The sequence below is a fragment of the Stegodyphus dumicola genome, chromosome 5 (assembly GCF_044657685.1).
Source record: "Stegodyphus dumicola isolate Sdum_Otavi_A_Nest chromosome 5, ASM4465768v1".
NCBI lineage: Eukaryota > Metazoa > Arthropoda > Arachnida > Araneae > Eresidae > Stegodyphus > Stegodyphus dumicola.
Genome location: NC_140772.1, coordinates 129,771,292 through 129,787,947, shown reverse-complemented (window position 1 = coordinate 129,787,947; position 16,656 = coordinate 129,771,292). Strand labels below are relative to the sequence as shown.

The window sequence follows — 16,656 nt, the reverse complement described above, 5'->3', positions numbered from 1 at the left end:
AATATAAAACAAATTTGAGAATGAAGCGAATTTTATAAAATTTATCAAGGAGGATTTAATATTTTACACTTGTAATGGCTAGACTTATTTGAAAGAAGATTAGTGACAATTTATTTATGTTTTACTAATAGCTAGCTTTATGTTGATTTTTTCTTTTATGTCTGATTTTGTGATTTACTTGCTCAGTTTAGAGGTTTAGTAACTAGCAGGTAGATTTTATGTCAAATGGCAGAGGTTAAAATTAGAAGTAAAATCATAATCAGTATGATTTGTAACAGAAGACTTGCTGTTGCCACTGCTTGCCAAGAGAGAGACCTGCTGATCAGTACAAACTTGAAAGCCTGATGTAAGTATGGCTAGCAAGTTTTTAAAGTTAGTTTATAAGGTATTTCTCCGCCTTCTTAGCAAGCCTTTGTAGTGTAGTGGGTAGCATGCTGGGCACGTATCCCAGAGGTCCGTGGTTCGATTCTCAGTGAAAGCAACGCTCATTTTTCACATTTCATGCTTTCAAAATACCTAATGGCTGTAAAAAGGTGCCCAAACTAAAAGGGGGTGAATAATGATTCTCCACACAAAAGATTTGGTGATTGGGTCCCCTAAAAACCCCAGTCCCCCTTTAAAAGGTGGAGTATCTATGGTATTTCTCCCGCCTTCTTAGTGTAGTGGTTAGTATGCTGGGTGCATATTCCAGAGGTCCGTGGTCCGATTCCCGGCTAGGCCACTGTTAATTTTTCACATCGCATGCTTTCAAAGTACCTAATGTCTCTACAAATTGTGCTCTGCCTGTCTGACACAGTTAGTGCTATAGCTTCATGTAGAGTTCCTAGGGTTGTAACCCAGTTAATATATTTTAAGGTTTCAATAAGCCATTACAGCACCAGAGGTGATAAGTTGTTTTGTACTATTTTAAGCTTCACTAGATGCAAAGAATAATTTTTACATTATTTTGCTGAAACTTGTGACTATGGTAAGTATTAATGAAAGGAAGCATCTCACTTTAATATGCAGAGATAACTTTTAATGGTGACCAATTAGTTACAAATAATTAAATTAGCTAGTTAAATAACCCCTAGTCATTATAGATTTACATGGCCACTATTAATTTTTTTTAAAAATATTTGTTAAAAAGATACTATTAAAATCACAATCTATTAATATGTCATAATTAAAAATATATGTAATTTATGACATTGATTCTTGAACGATACTAGGATAACTACACATTAAAAGTTTATAAGGTATTTCTCCCGCCTTCTTAGCATGCCTTCGTGATGTAATGGTAAGCACGCTTGGCGTATTTTCGAGAGGTCCGTGGTTCCAATTCTGGAAAGGGCATTGCACATTTTTCATCTCTCCTGCTTCGAAATAACCTAGTGTCTCTACAGTGGTGCACAAACTAAAAAAGGTGTTGGACGATCATTCTCCACCACCCAGATTTGATGACTGAGTGCGCTAATCCCCAGTCACCCTTTAAAAGAGGGAATATATAAGGAATTTCTCTCGCCTTCTTAGCATGCCTTCATGGTGTAGTGGTCAGCAAGCTCGAGACATATTTGAGAGGTCCGTGGTTCAAGTCCTGGCGAGGGCATTGCTCATTTTTGCTCTACATCTCTCCTGCTTTGAAATAACCTAATGTCTCTACAAGCTTCAAAACATTTAAGCAACAATACTCAACGAAATATTTATGCAACTTTTTTAATTTGAAGCCTTTCCAGATATTCTGGTTAATTTATATCAATTAGCTCTTTAAGCATCTTTTCTAACAATTAGAAATTTGTTTCAATTCAAATACCAATATTCCCACTAGTTTCTGCGTGTTTTATTTCCTAACTTGTCAATCTCTTGACAATGTACTATGAGGGTATACTTGATCGGATAAAAGTACATGTACATGTGTACAACATCAAATATGAATGAGTATATTTTTTTATAATGTATTTGCATGCAAGATGTAATTACTGATTTATACATACGCTGTGGCACTCTTTTATACTGTCTGCATACATTTAGAATTACGTATTAAAAAAAAAAATAAAACATGTTAGAGAGATTCAGTTCAAAAGGCTTTGATTTAGGCTGTTTTGTCATGGGTTATTTTGTCATAGGCTGTTTTGTTGTAGGCAATTTTGTCTTGATACAATGGCAGAGGGCCCTTTAACCCATTACTGGTATGATGAAATCAGAAAAATATGTTGAAATTGTAAAGAAGAAAATTGTAAGTTTGACAAAACTAACACTTGATTGAAATAAAATTTTGGACATGGCACAAAATTAAAGAAATTCTCAAGTGCTTTTCAGATGCAGCAAACACATGGAATGACCAGAAAACTCATCTAATTTCAACCCAAAAAGAATCTTTCATTTATCAAACTAAAAATGCTGCATAATTTACCAATAAATCTTTTAGTTTTCAGTATCATCAAAGTTCAGTTTCTTAACGATCAGGTGAAACAGATGTTTAAAAAACTGGTGAAACCAATGCCAAAAGGTGAAATAAGTTATCAAGCCAAAGTAAGGTATATTTCACACTAAATTTACCATTAAGCTATGTTACTCTAAAATCATACTTTATTTGATGCATTCAGATTAATGAAATTTTTATGAAACAAGTAATAAAGTTCATATTTTAATAAAAGGGAATTTTTCTGTTCGTTCAAATGTTGGCTTGGAATTTATCATAAATTATTATGTTGACTGACAGTTTTTTTATTATTTTCTACTTTTACATATACCTGAAATCAGTTTTAACCACATTCCAAATCAAATATTACTATCCTTACTGCTGCAATACAGTCAAAAGTCGTTAATCCGTATACCCATAATCCAGAATGATCTATAATCCGGACCTCAAAGCTACAAACTTTCTGCGCATGCGTCAAAGCATAATGCGTTCATGCATGCGCATACGTGTTTACGCATGTGCGTTTAATGTATAACGGACGGTATAAGCAAAGCTAAAATTATCTAATTATCTATTTCAGTTAATGTTGCAGATTGCGTTGTTCCTTAATCTTTGAATTAGATCCGGCTTATTATTTTTTGCAGACTGTTAGAGCAATTTTATAAAAGTAAGCTTGAACTTTCGATTATGTCAAATAGAATTTCCGATGCTGGAGCTGCCAAAGGATCATCTACAAAGCGAAAGTATGTTTCGATGTCCATCAAACAAAAAGTGGAATTGCTGCAAAAAATGGATAAAGGCATATCCTTTGTTTCTCTAACCATTCCGAAATCTGTTTATCAATTTCACACTGCTCTGCGGGGGGGGGGACGTCGCGGCGCACAATTAACTGGAAGTTAATCTGTCAGCACTATCCTTATCTTCAGGGCAGATGTTTTTATTTTATTCCGCTTATAATCTTTTACTAAATGTAGTATTTCATCTCGATGTACTCCGTCTTTATATGATTTAAATCAAATTCCTCGTCATTATAAATATCACGAGTACACATCAAATAGTTTTCTGATTGCAATTTTCTAATTTCGACTATGTGTAATGTATGCTTTACGCATGCGCGTGTTGAATGAAATGTTTAATAAAGCAAACAAATAAATATTAAGTTTATTTTTTGTAAATTTTAATACATTTTAGATCATTATTGCTCTTTATTTCATAAATTATGGTTTAATATTTTTAATTTTATAATTTCTGCATACCATCTTACCAGATTTAAGCTGATGATCTATAATCCGGAAAAATCGATAATCCAGAATCGCCGAAGTCCTGACGAGTCAGAATTAAAGACTTCTGACTGTAGTACCAATATGTGATCACCAAGCTCATGCTGCCAGTTTGGCTGCTTTGATAATACTTAACATCATATTAATTGTTATTAAGTTGCCTAGAAGTTATTTTATATTATCATGTAGAAATTTTTTTTTTTTTTTTTTTACAAAGTAAACAAAAAATATTCTTGCCGTTTTGGACAGTCAGAAAGAAAAGTAATAAAACAAATAATAATCACCACTAATTCTTAAAGTAATCACCATCGACATCCAGTGGCTTTTGCCAAAGAGCGGCTAGCTATGCAATATCATGATGGTAAAACTCAGGAGTCTTGGATGCAAAGAAATCCACGAGGGCCTTTTCGAGGTCTGGCCTGTTGTTGAAAGATTTCCCATGAAGATGGTTGTCCAGGAAATGGAAAAGGCAGTAGTCTGCTGACACAAAATCTGGGGAGTATGGTGGATGGGGTCGCGTCTCCCAGCTCAGCCGCTGGATGGCGTTCCTGGCCTCCTGAGCCACTTGCGGCCTCACATTGTCATGGAGGAGGAGTGCAATCTTATGTTTAACCAATGCTTGTGCATCAGTGTCTGATGTCCAAGTGCTGCGAGTACAGACTTGCAGGGATGGTTTGGCCCACTGACAGGAGCTCATAGTGCACCATTTGGCAACTAGTTCACCAGATACAGAGCATGATCTTGCGTGGGTGGAGAGAAGGTCTCAAAGTGTGAGGCACAGGGGCCCATGGTGACAACCAATATCTGGAACACCTGGGTGTGTCATACTGGGCCCACTTTTCATCAGTGGTGAGTATTTGATCAAATATGGATGCATTGCGTTGCTGAGTAAGTAATGACAAACAGGAAGCAACACAATGTGGCTTGTTTGCATTGGATAGTGAGTGGGGTACCCACTTGCTAAGCTTGTATGCCTTCCCTATGCGGTGCAAATGGATTCTGATCATTTCACCACATACCTGGAAGTGTGCAGAAGATTACCACGTGTTTGGCTACTGTCACTCTCTATGGCTGCTCTCAGGGTCTCATCGTCCAGAGCTTGTGGCTGACTGCTGCGTGGTGCATCACTAAGAGACATATGCCCAGAATTGAACTTCTGGAACCATTGCATAGCCGTTCATTTGTTAATGGCATCATCCTCAGAGGCCTGGCAAATTTGGTGACTGTCAGCAGCAGAACAAATAACTCCGAGTGAGTGCCTTTGACGCATCCATTTCAATCACTGTATGAGTTATGTTTGAAGTATCGATCAGGGTTGCCACTCAAACAGGAGAATGAAATTCCCTGACTTTTCCAGATATGTTTCGAGAAAATTCCAGTCTATCGGCGTAATGTATGTTGGCTGTGCTAAGAGGTAAATTAATTATGGTATTTCTTCTACTGTGTAGCAAATTCACTTAATTATTCAATAAATCCCAGAGGACATTTATTCTTAATTATTCTTGGTACACTTTGTTTGATAACTTTGTTTACTTTTCCACTTAAGAAACTTAATAAAATTAAAGGTATATACATTGGATAACAATTGTACATTTTATTTAATTACTACTCGTGATCATCACCAGTTCAACATGAGGCTAATCCGGTTCTTATAAATCACAACGCAATGCTAAAAGTTAGGTTAGATTTTAGGTACATTTAATTTGTGTGAGGTGTCTTCTTAAAAGGCACCTTAACACTTGAAAACACAAATATAATTATAATAGCAGTTCTTTTCTCCACTGAAGATTGAGATTAGAATCTGCCCAATCTGGAATAAAATAAAGCTTTTTTTGCAGACATTCTGCAGCTAAATGAAAGAAAGAAATCTATTTAATGATCTTTTTTTACTAAATTGAGGTATTTTATATTTATTTCGCAGCATACATAAGGAAAAAATATGTGCATTAAATTTTGTGATGTCATCATGCTGCTAGAATCAATTTCAGGATTACGCCAGAGAAAATTTCCTGAAATTTGGAAATATTATTTACTAATGATAAATAAATTTAGAGGGAAGAAGCAACATTAAATGATATGACTAACATAAAAATAAAGATAATTACTTAAAAATTGAATTAGAATAATCAACGATATTTTAGTGAATATAGTTATATTACATGGTTAGCCTAGATGACTGATTACTATTTTTTTATTTTACTGCAAAATGACAAGGTATTTATTAAAAAGAAAAGAGAAAAAAAAAAAAAGATTTTGCGGTAAAATCCTAGTATATGGTACGGCCTTCGCACGATTTTGAAAATTGTCGCCAAGAACAAAATGACCCGTTTACTGCTCATCATCATATCGCCAAATCCCGCTGTACCATACATGGAGATTATTCTAACCATAGAACGTCTACGTAAAGAAGAAAAGGTTCCATACAGGTAAATGCTATTACGCGGGTAGAAAGCGGAGGGAAAATTTGCCAAGGGATTTGGCGACGGAACCTGGCAGCCCGAATTTCCCTCTCCGCAATGTGTACAGGAAATTGAGAAACATGTGTTAAGAAGAAATGTTCTTTGCAGGGGCGTAGCTAGGAGGGGGCATCTGTCCCCGGGTGCAGAATCTGAGGGGCACCAAACTGATGTTACTATATTTTAGAATTAAATCTTTTCCATCCTTGGCAAGCAGTAGGGGGCGCGAAATCTTCAGTTGTCCCTGGGCACTGAAAACCCTAGCTACGACTCTGATTCTTTGACAAAAAAGAAAACTATGAAAATCCGTTTTTAAATTATTGCGAAAAATCCAAGAAGAAACTTGGATTTTTCGCAATAATTTTAAAGACGGATTTTCGTAGTCCCCCCCCCCCGTTAAAATCACTAATCCATGAATTAATTTACTTGCGCCAAAAAATATTTTCTTTTCCTTTAGAGTTTAAAGAAATTTTAAAAGATATTCATTTTATGAACTCTTGATAACGTGACCTTCGAACTTCGACACCGGTTTCGAGCTTTGGCGACAGATATATCGCGCATGTACAGCTGTTTCCCTCTATGATGGAACGGAGCCACGTCTGTTGCAGAGAGGTTTTTCTTCTTTACAATACATATTTTTTTTATTCTAACCTTCATAGTACCGTATACTAGGATTAAACCCATTTTATTTTATACGAGAACAGGTACTTTCTTTAGTTCATGCACTGCACATGCGATTCTCGAGGTTACTGGAAACCAAAAGTTGCGGGAAATTTGCTTTGCTGTTCTAAGAGACAATCAAATTGGAGCTGCGAAAATTGGCTCTATGCCAGCTGCCGGAATGACACTTACGTGATACACAATTCGCCAAAAAAGTGATCTCTTCCGACGTCGGCGCAAAACTCACCTTTTTTGGCGGGATCGTTGTATGAAATTCCCTGACTTTTCCAGATTTTGACTAAAACACTTAAATTCCCTGACTTTTCCCTGAATTTTTTGGTCAATTTCCCAATTCCCTGACTTTTTTCCGGTTTTCCAGGTAGCGTAGCAACCCAGATCGGTGCAGCGCGGTTTTATACTCTTGGTCAGTCTCCAAACTCTCATCCTAACTACTTCATCACCAGGTTTGGAGACTATTTTTATGTTGAGGCTCACTTTTCCAATGTCATATCAGAAACAGAAAGAAATTTTTTGGTTAACTTGTAATTTATTCAAAAAAGAAATTTCTTATACAAATAAATACAGTCAAAAGTCGTTAATCCGGACTTGTCGAGACTTCGGCGATTCCGGATTACAGATCATCAGTTTATATCGCGTAAGATGGCATGCAGAAATTCTAAAATTAAAAATATGAAACTGTAATTTATGAAATAAAGAACAATTATGATCTAAAGGGTATCAAAATTTACAAAAAAAAAGCTTAATATTTGTTTGTTTACTTTCTAAAACATTTCTTTCAATGTAAGTTGTTTAAGTTGCTTCGTTTTATGTGATAATACTTTCTCTTTAATTCAATAAACAGACATAATTTTTTGTTCAGTTACAAAGTTCTGCTGTTCAAGTCCCGTTAATTGCTGTGCCGAGAATACCGACTAACTTGTCAATCGAAATTTTTTCGTTTTCACTAACCTCTCTGTCACATTCTTCATGTCTTTATCCATTTTTTGCAGGAATTCCACTTTTTGTTTGATGGACATCGAAACATACTTTCGTTTTGTACTATCCTTTGGGAGCTCCAGAATCGGAAATTCTATTTGACATAATCAAAAGTTCAAGTTTACTTTTATAGTATTGCTCTTACAGTCTGCAAAAAATAATAAGCCGGACCCAATTCGAAAATTAATCAACAACGCAATCATCAACATTAACTGAAATAGATAATTTTAGCTTTCTGTTAGAGTCCGTTATACATAAAACGCGCACGTGAAAACGTATTCTGCGCTTGCGCACACGCAAATGCGCAGTCGTAAGAGGTCTTACGCGCACGCATAAATGCCTATGCGCATATGTCAACGCGGTGCATGCACAGAATGTTTTTAGCTTTAAGGTTCGGATTATTGATCATTCCGGATTATGGGTGTCCAAATTAACGACTTTTGACTGTATGTGTAATCATTAATATATAACTATTTTGTTCAAATGCCATTTGCAACTTTATGCTACTTTCAAGGCAACTTTATGATTCCACTTTCAAAATCTCTGATCTTTTTCTGTGGGGAAAAAAAAAAAAAAAAATGCAACTACGGATTTGCAGACTGTTTTGCATCTGAAAAGAGGCTTTTGGTTATTTGTACATAAAATACCACATTAAGTGCTTTATTAGCTCTCACATGTGATATACTTTATGGTATTTACATTTGTCAATGACGAAAATGGATCAACAAGCAAAAAAACTAAAGATTCTGATATCACTTAATCCTACTTTCAATCAGTATTCAAGTTCTAAGGGAGAAAAAAAAAAAAAATCAGAATGTGTGAATATGAAAAATGATAAGCATTTTCTAATACAGACAGACATTTCTCAAATTCTGTTCTAAGTGCATACATTTCTCAAATGCTACTCTAAATGCAGTCATTTCTCAACTTGCATTAATCGAAGTCAAGCTAAAATTTTCTCAGTAAATGAAAATTAAAGAAAAGAGCAGAAATGTATTTTCACATTCAAACAAATAAAAAGAGGATGGCCTGAAAGGATCCAGGCCACCCTAAACGGAGGATGAATTGAAGAATGCTGACTGACAAATATTAGTTGATGAATTTAGTTGGCATTAGTCATGACAGCATTTAAAATACCTTTTGGGAAAAGAGTGCTTATAAATCCAAAAGAACCTAACAGCAGAGTAGGAGGCTTAATGCCTACATCAATACTATCTGAAAGAAATTACAAGATAAACTGTTTCTTACATAATTGTTATCATGGTTAATGTTCATGAAATTTCTGCTTTAATAGGCCCAATAAATGTGGACTGCTTAGAAATGTAGATTACATCAGAAAATCTTAAAGTCAGGGGGGGGGAACTGACATTACAAGAAATGTCATTCTTTTGCATGAAAATATCTAACACCATATAATCAATATTATAAATAAGAGCTAGTTGAATGTGACTTGGGAAGTATTGCAGCAATCGTCTCTGCAGTTTAGATTTTGATACCTTCAATTGAAAGACAATAATTTTCCCACATATTATGTGGTTATGAAAGAAGGTGTAACCATGGTTATAACAGCTGCTCAAAGATTTCTATAAAGTAAGGATTCATCAGTTAGTGAAAGAATAGCAGAAGTGCAGGTGTTTACTACTCAAGATATTCCTCCTTATAAAAATTATTATACCTCTTTAGCATGCATTGTACTTTTAATTTAATATATAAGATACCAGGATAACATTTAAAATCATAAGCAAAACTGTTTTACACAAAAAGCAATTTTATTGCAATTCTATATAAAAAGCAATTTGTATTTACAAATAGGGTCACTTTTTTTTTTTTTAAAATCTAAACAAATTAACATGGTTTTTGCTAAATGAACTTTCAAGCAAATTCGATTAGTATAAAAACTAATAGCATGTGACTTTTACATAAGCTGTGCAATATCTGCACCTCTCTCTACAGCTAAAGATTTAATAATACATTATATAATGGAATAACTAATTATCTTACCAATGCTCGTAATATTCAGCTTTCTTGCTACATCATTCATTACTCTATCAAGGAAGGAACTTTTCGGTGAATAATAAACTTGCCAAGAAAATGTAGCATTTGGGTCTTTTTCAGCTATTCCAGAGATATTGTATGACTCATATAAAGTTTCATTTGTGTTACTTTCCACACTATACATATTGCGCAAAAGAATAAGGAATAGCATACAAAGAACAGGAATTAATATTCTCAGTATAATTATCCATGGATGATGGAACTGGATCTTAATATTTTTATAAATTAGTAAAATAATGTGAGAAAATTTTCCCATTTCTTTAAGCTCTGAAATTGAAAAATAAATAAATAAATAAATAAATAAAAGAAATATTTACTTAAAACATAAAATCCATTGCTATACTGAAAAGCAAATTATATCAAGTTTTAGTAATGTATAAAACACGCAAATAGCTTTCATAATTTTTAAACAAATTCACAAAGAAAACAAAAGACGGGTTTTAACAAAAGTTTCTCACCAACACAAATATTGTCTGTTCAAACAGTTCCCATTTGCGTGTCTAATCATATTTGTCAAACGATTTTTGGGATTTGAAAGAAAAAGACTTGCTTTAGAACACTGTGTTGTGATATTTGTAAAAAAACTATCCTTATTAGTCAGTACAAGGTGTCTGCAATGAAACTATCATGCTTCCAGATTAGAACCATGATCTACCTCTAGTTCTGTTGCAAAAAGTCAACTACAAAATATCACCAAATCATGAGTACAGCTTTAGGTACTAATGTTGTATCATATGACACTGTGAAGTTTGGCATGAAAAGTTCAAAAACAAGGACTATGCCTGCGAGAACTTCTGGAAGGAGCTCAGTATGCAACCACTTGAGAGATTTCTAAGGAGTTAGACGTTAGTGCCATAGCAATTAGTCACACTATGCACCGCAAAAGCTTGACATACAAGTTCAGTCGCTGGGTGCAACATGAGCTGACTCAAGCAGATAAGGATGTGTTTGGGCCTGCACTAATCTGCTCAAATATCAATGCAAGGACAAAATTCTAACCCGATCATCACTTGAGATGAAAAGTGGATTTACTTCAACAACACAGGCTAAAAAGGGGTTGATCTGTGCCTGATGAGCCCGTCGCCAGCGCCACAAAGCGCAATTTGACTAAAAGACCATGCTTTGTCTTTGGTGGGATTAGAGTATCTGGAAAAGGTAAAACACTCGATAGTAAGGTATACAGCGAGATGCTAGTCGACGTTGCTTTCAAGGGGAAATGTCAAACTGATTTCCGGTGCAAAAAGGTAATGCTCCATTAAGATAATGCAAGACCATATGTGTCTGTTGCCTACACCCACCATATAGCCCCTACATTGCTCCTTCGAACTTGTACCTTTTTTCACACCTGCAGCTACATCTTGGTGCTATCTTCCATTCTGTGCAGGATGTCCAAAATGAGGTTTATCTGTTTTTTTCTGAAGACTTTGAAAAATAATCAAAAACATTGGCAAAAAAATCATAGATTTGGGCAGTGATTACTACCTGCACTAAAGACGCAGCTTTCCTGCCCCCCCCTTTTTTTTCTAATTTTATTAAGAACCTTTTTTTGACAAAACACTTTTGTTACAACCAGATAAAAGTATGTTATAAATTTTAGGGATATATAAATCAAGACTATGCTTAGAAATTTTTATGAAACAAATAATATAGCCTATATTTTAATAAAAGGGAATTTATATTTTGTCCTGTCTGCCCAAGCACTGGCTTGGAATTTATCCTAAATTCTTATGTTGATTGGCATTTTTGAGACAATTAGTGTGGGTTTAAACTGCATAGAGAAGGATTTGCAACAAGCCTATATATTTAGTTTTCTTTCAGAATGTAAAACGCACAGGTAATTAATTACCACGATTAGAAATTATCCTAGCTAAAACTTTTTCTATCGAAATTTGCTTGTTTTTTCAGATTTCGGAAAATTGTTTCTATCATACTCCAAATCAAATATTATTGTTATCCTGGCTGCTGCAGTAGTACCAATATGTGATCACCATGCTCCCTATTGCCCTTTTAGCTGATGTGATAATACTTAACATCTTATTAATCATTATTAATTTGTTTACCCAGACATTATTTTATATTACTATATAGAACTTTTCTTAATTCATTCAAAAAAATAATTTTTTATACATAAAAATTTAATCATTAATATATAACCATTTTGTTAAAAAATCCTTTGCTATTTCCAGACAACTTTATGATTCCACTTTCAAAGAATCCCTGATCTTTTTCTGTAAAAAAAAGTGCAGGTGGGATTTGCACAGTTATCTGAAATGAAGTTTTACAGAGCACAAAACAAATGGTAGTCTGATGCTATGCTTTAAGGTGGATATGATAAAACATCCAAATAAGCTCCTATGGTTTGTGACGACAGATTAAAATTATATACATTGTCATGGCAGAACACAACACTGTTTGGTGAATATTGAAGTAGGAATACTATTTCACTAAAAGTTGGGGGAAAAAAAAGTGTTAGAATATATACACATATATATTGTTTCAAAAGAATTAATAGTAAAGTTAAATTTAAATAATTTTCTTGTGCCATTGCCGTAATTTAGCTTACATAAGTATATTACAGCTAAATTGTTTGCATATGTGTATAAAGTGGTTCACATTTGTTTTCAGACACTTGTATTTTTAAAATTTATTTGTGCAGATCTTGCACTAAATATTGCAACTGAGACTCCAAATGTTTTCTGGTGTATCATTTTTTTCTCTATTTTAAGCCTTGTTTTTTTGTAAAATAAATATGACCGAAATATTCCTGGTAATAAAAGAATTTGTGCAAAAAATATAAATCAGCTGCATATAATAATTCAGACACTCCAAACTTTTGTTGAAATATTTTCGTCTTCTTCAATGGCTCGACAGCCCAGGTATCTCTACTTTTGACACCTGTTTTCCAGTTTTTAACCTTTAAAGTATTAAGATCTTTTTTTGACACAATCAATTCATCTCAACGGGGTCTGCCCTAAGGTATATTTCCTATGGGCATTGCCAGAACTATTTTCTTGCAGGAATAATGTTTATTTGTTCTAACCAGATGGCCAGCCCATTTAAGTCTCTGTAATTTGATGAATTTTATATTAGGTTGTTTGTAAATTTTATAGAGTTCTAAATTAGATCATTGAAATATTTTAGTAGATAATATTTCATGCTCTATTTTTTTTAAATGAAACTACTTCACAAGAATTATCGTCCGCATATGGAAATTTTTAGATGTTTAGGAAAATATATTAACAGTATATCTGAACATGGCAAAACACTACAAATTAATGACCAATTCTGTTAGAACTTTTCTAATTCATCTTTTTAAGGACAAAAAGTACTTAGAATATCCAAATGTAAAATGTTAACTGTTTTATAATTAATAAAATGATAAAATTTGCATAGAAAAGTTGAAAATGCACTAACATTAAAACATAACACCAAGAAATAACAGATTTATTCTATTAAAAATCTAATATGACCCAAAAAATTAGTACTATAAAACATTCAGTAGACTTGGAAGAACAGTTTTCAACAAAAGTGAACCCTAAACCATTTGTAGGGTTTTATAAACATAGCCATTTATAAAAGCTTCAGCATTTAGGCTATATGGATACAACTGGCAATCAACAAGAAGAAAATTCTTTGTCAATAAGAAAAGAAGGGAAATATGACTGATCTTCACAAAATTTATAGTAAGCAAAGTTTGGTTAATCTTTGGATTATGGTAACTTGGCGATTTTTTGGCGAAAATTTGGCGACCAACTCTGCTACAGCAACCCTCTATTTTTTTTTCGCCGCCATTTTGTCTTCACGAAGTAAAGACATGTTTCTTTTCTTTTTATTTACTGAACACTTTTTCCAACAATCTACTAGCCAAATTACACTTATGGTAGAAATTTTATGTAACAAAACTGCTTAATCATGACAAATATTAACTGCAAAATTGGGAAAAAGTGCACAATCGCAAACTCCTTGCGCGTTTTTCAGAATAGCACATACACATAAACCATTTACACGTCGACTTATTTTTACTTAAAAAAAATCCCAGAATTGCACAAAAATGGCATTGCACACACTCTTAACTTTATCCATCTACACTGCTATTTTCTCATAAATTACAAAAATTTGCACGAAAATGCAAAAAAATTCTGTGAATCTTTAAACTCGGTAAAAAGCACATACATGAAATTACCTGATTGCGAAAAAGTATATACCCTTTCCAAGGATGAACATTTCCACATATAAAATAAATAAAATATCCAAAAACTTTTACCTCTAAATTATATATTATATTATAAACGTCACCAACGAATTCATACCGCAAACATTACAAATGGTTACAAATACTTAGTGTCAAATATTTAAATTATTTCCATACACATTTACTTCAACTGAAACGCATACCAAATTCCTACAAACATAAAATTCACAAAATAACTATCATTTAATTAAAATATCACTAAACTATGTACACGTCGACTTATTTTTACTTAAAAAACATCCCAGAATTGCACAAAAATGGCATTGCGCACACTCTTCACTATATCCATGTATATTGCTTTTTTCTCATAAATTAGAAAAACTGGTTTAATCCTAGTATCCGGTGCACAAGGGATTTGGCTACTTTTTGCGACTTTATGATGAGCAGTAAAAACGAGACATTGCGATGAGTAGTTAACGGGTCATTCAAAGAAAATATATAGTTAAACATAGTATATATATACTATGCATATAGTATATATACTATGTATATACACACATAGTATATAGTGTATATATAGACGTTCTTTGGATCATTTTTGGTGTTGGTGATAATTTTCAAAGTCACGCCAAGGTTGCACCGTATACTAGGATTTTACCGAAAAATTTCATGAAAATGCATGAAAATTTTGTGAATCTTTAAATCCAGTAAAAAGAACATATATGAAATAACCTGATCGCAAAAAGTATATACCCTTTCCAAAGATGAACATTTCCAAGTATAAAATAAATAAAATATCCAAAACCTTTTACCTCTAAATTATCTATTATATTAGAAACGTCACCAACGAATTCATACCGCAAACATTACAAATGGTAACAAATACTTAGTATCAAATATTTAAATTACTTCCATGCACGTTTACTTCAACTGAAACGTATACCAAATTCTTACAAACATAAAATTCACAAAATAACTATCATTTAATTAAAATATCACTAAACCATGTACACGTCGACTTATTTTTACTTAAAAAAAATCCCAGAATTGCACTAAAATGGCATTGTGCACACTCTTCACTATATCCATGTACACTGCTTTTTTCTCATAAATTACAAAAATTACACGAAATTGCATGAAAATACTCAACGTATTCTACTCAAACGTATTCCAAAATACTACCAACATAAAATCACGATCATTAAATTAAAATATAATTAAATTAAAAAACACTACTTAAAATATAAATAAGCACATACATTAAATTAATAAAAATTAGATTACAATCCTAATTACTTTAAACTAAATCATTGCTAATAACAATTTTCCAATAATATCATATTAATTTATTTACTCCTTACATTTAGAACAATGCATAAAAATAATATCCTCAAATGATTAAAAATACTAACATACCTAATCTTCATTATGTGGCACGCACACTTCCACTATTTCACACAACACACAATGAAGCTTAATACAAAATAGTATATTACTACAGTTTTCCAAATTCCCCCCTTTTTCCGATTAAAGAATTATAATTCGTCCATTAATGTCACATGACATATATCATGATCTCTCATTTCCCTCACACAAAATAATGTGTAATCGGAACGGAGTACTTCTCACATTATTACCAAAGGCCTAGGTAAGTAACCTTTATCGCCTCCAAAAAGTCGCCAAACTACCAGTTACCATATTCCAAAGATCAGCCCAAAGGTTTGTCATATTGGAACAATGGTATTTCCAGTAAAGTCAAGATTTAATATATTTGGGTCTAACAGGAAAATTAATATGTGGCAAATCTGAACTAAGAACTGAAGTCGAAAACCCTATTCACTAGTGTTAAGCATGAGGTACAGGTATAATGCCTTGAGGATGTTGTGCTGCACTTGGAGGAAAAAAAAATTAGTGTTTATAAAAATTACAAAGATTAGTATAAATGCACAAATATTCTTAATGAAAACCTAAAAGCATCTGCAAGAAAACTTGGAATGCAAAATACATACAAGTTCTATCAGGATAATGATCCTAAACATATAGCCATACATGTTTGCTTGTGATTATTATACAGCTGTCCTAAAACTTTCAAAATTTATACATATTGTCTGGACTTAAAAACCTAAGGAACATAAATGGAAATAACTGGAGGGAAAAAAATAAGGAAGCACAATACGCATTTGAAAACTCTAATAAAAGCAATTCTTACATAGTACTGAAACATTCTTAAATGAGAAAATCAATTGAATCTATGTCAGAACCCATGAAAAGTTAGTTTTAGCTAAAGGATATCCAAAAAAATATTGAATGTCTCGTTATCTTCATTTTTTTTTTATTAAACATAAACAGTTCATTGAAAGTGTCCAAATATTTACATAAATTCATTTTCAGAACTTTTTGAGTAGTTTATTATTTTTAAGAAAAATATGAATTTTTACGAAAATATGAATATTTTTTTTTTCAAAACGGTCAAATTTTAAAATAGATTATCAATAGAATAAGTGGGAAAAAAATACTTTTGCTAAAATTCAGTAACTTATATTTGCAAATAAAACAAAAAAAGACGTTTCTGAAAAATATATATATATATATATATAAATATATATATGAGCCGCT

At 32.9% G+C, this 16,656-nt stretch overlaps 1 protein-coding gene across 1 annotated transcript in view; it reads right to left on the bottom strand.

Annotated features, from left to right (window-relative positions):
* The window catches only part of LOC118199529 (phospholipid-transporting ATPase ABCA3-like), a 384,844-nt gene that overhangs the window by 367,971 nt on the left and 217 nt on the right, over nt 1-16,656 (bottom strand). Inside the window, exon 2 of the mRNA XM_085817060.1 lies at nt 9,795-10,115. Coding sequence (XP_085673186.1) covers nt 9,795-10,104 — 310 coding nt within the window. The 5' untranslated portion in view covers nt 10,105-10,115. The remainder of the gene's footprint in view (nt 1-9,794; nt 10,116-16,656) is intronic.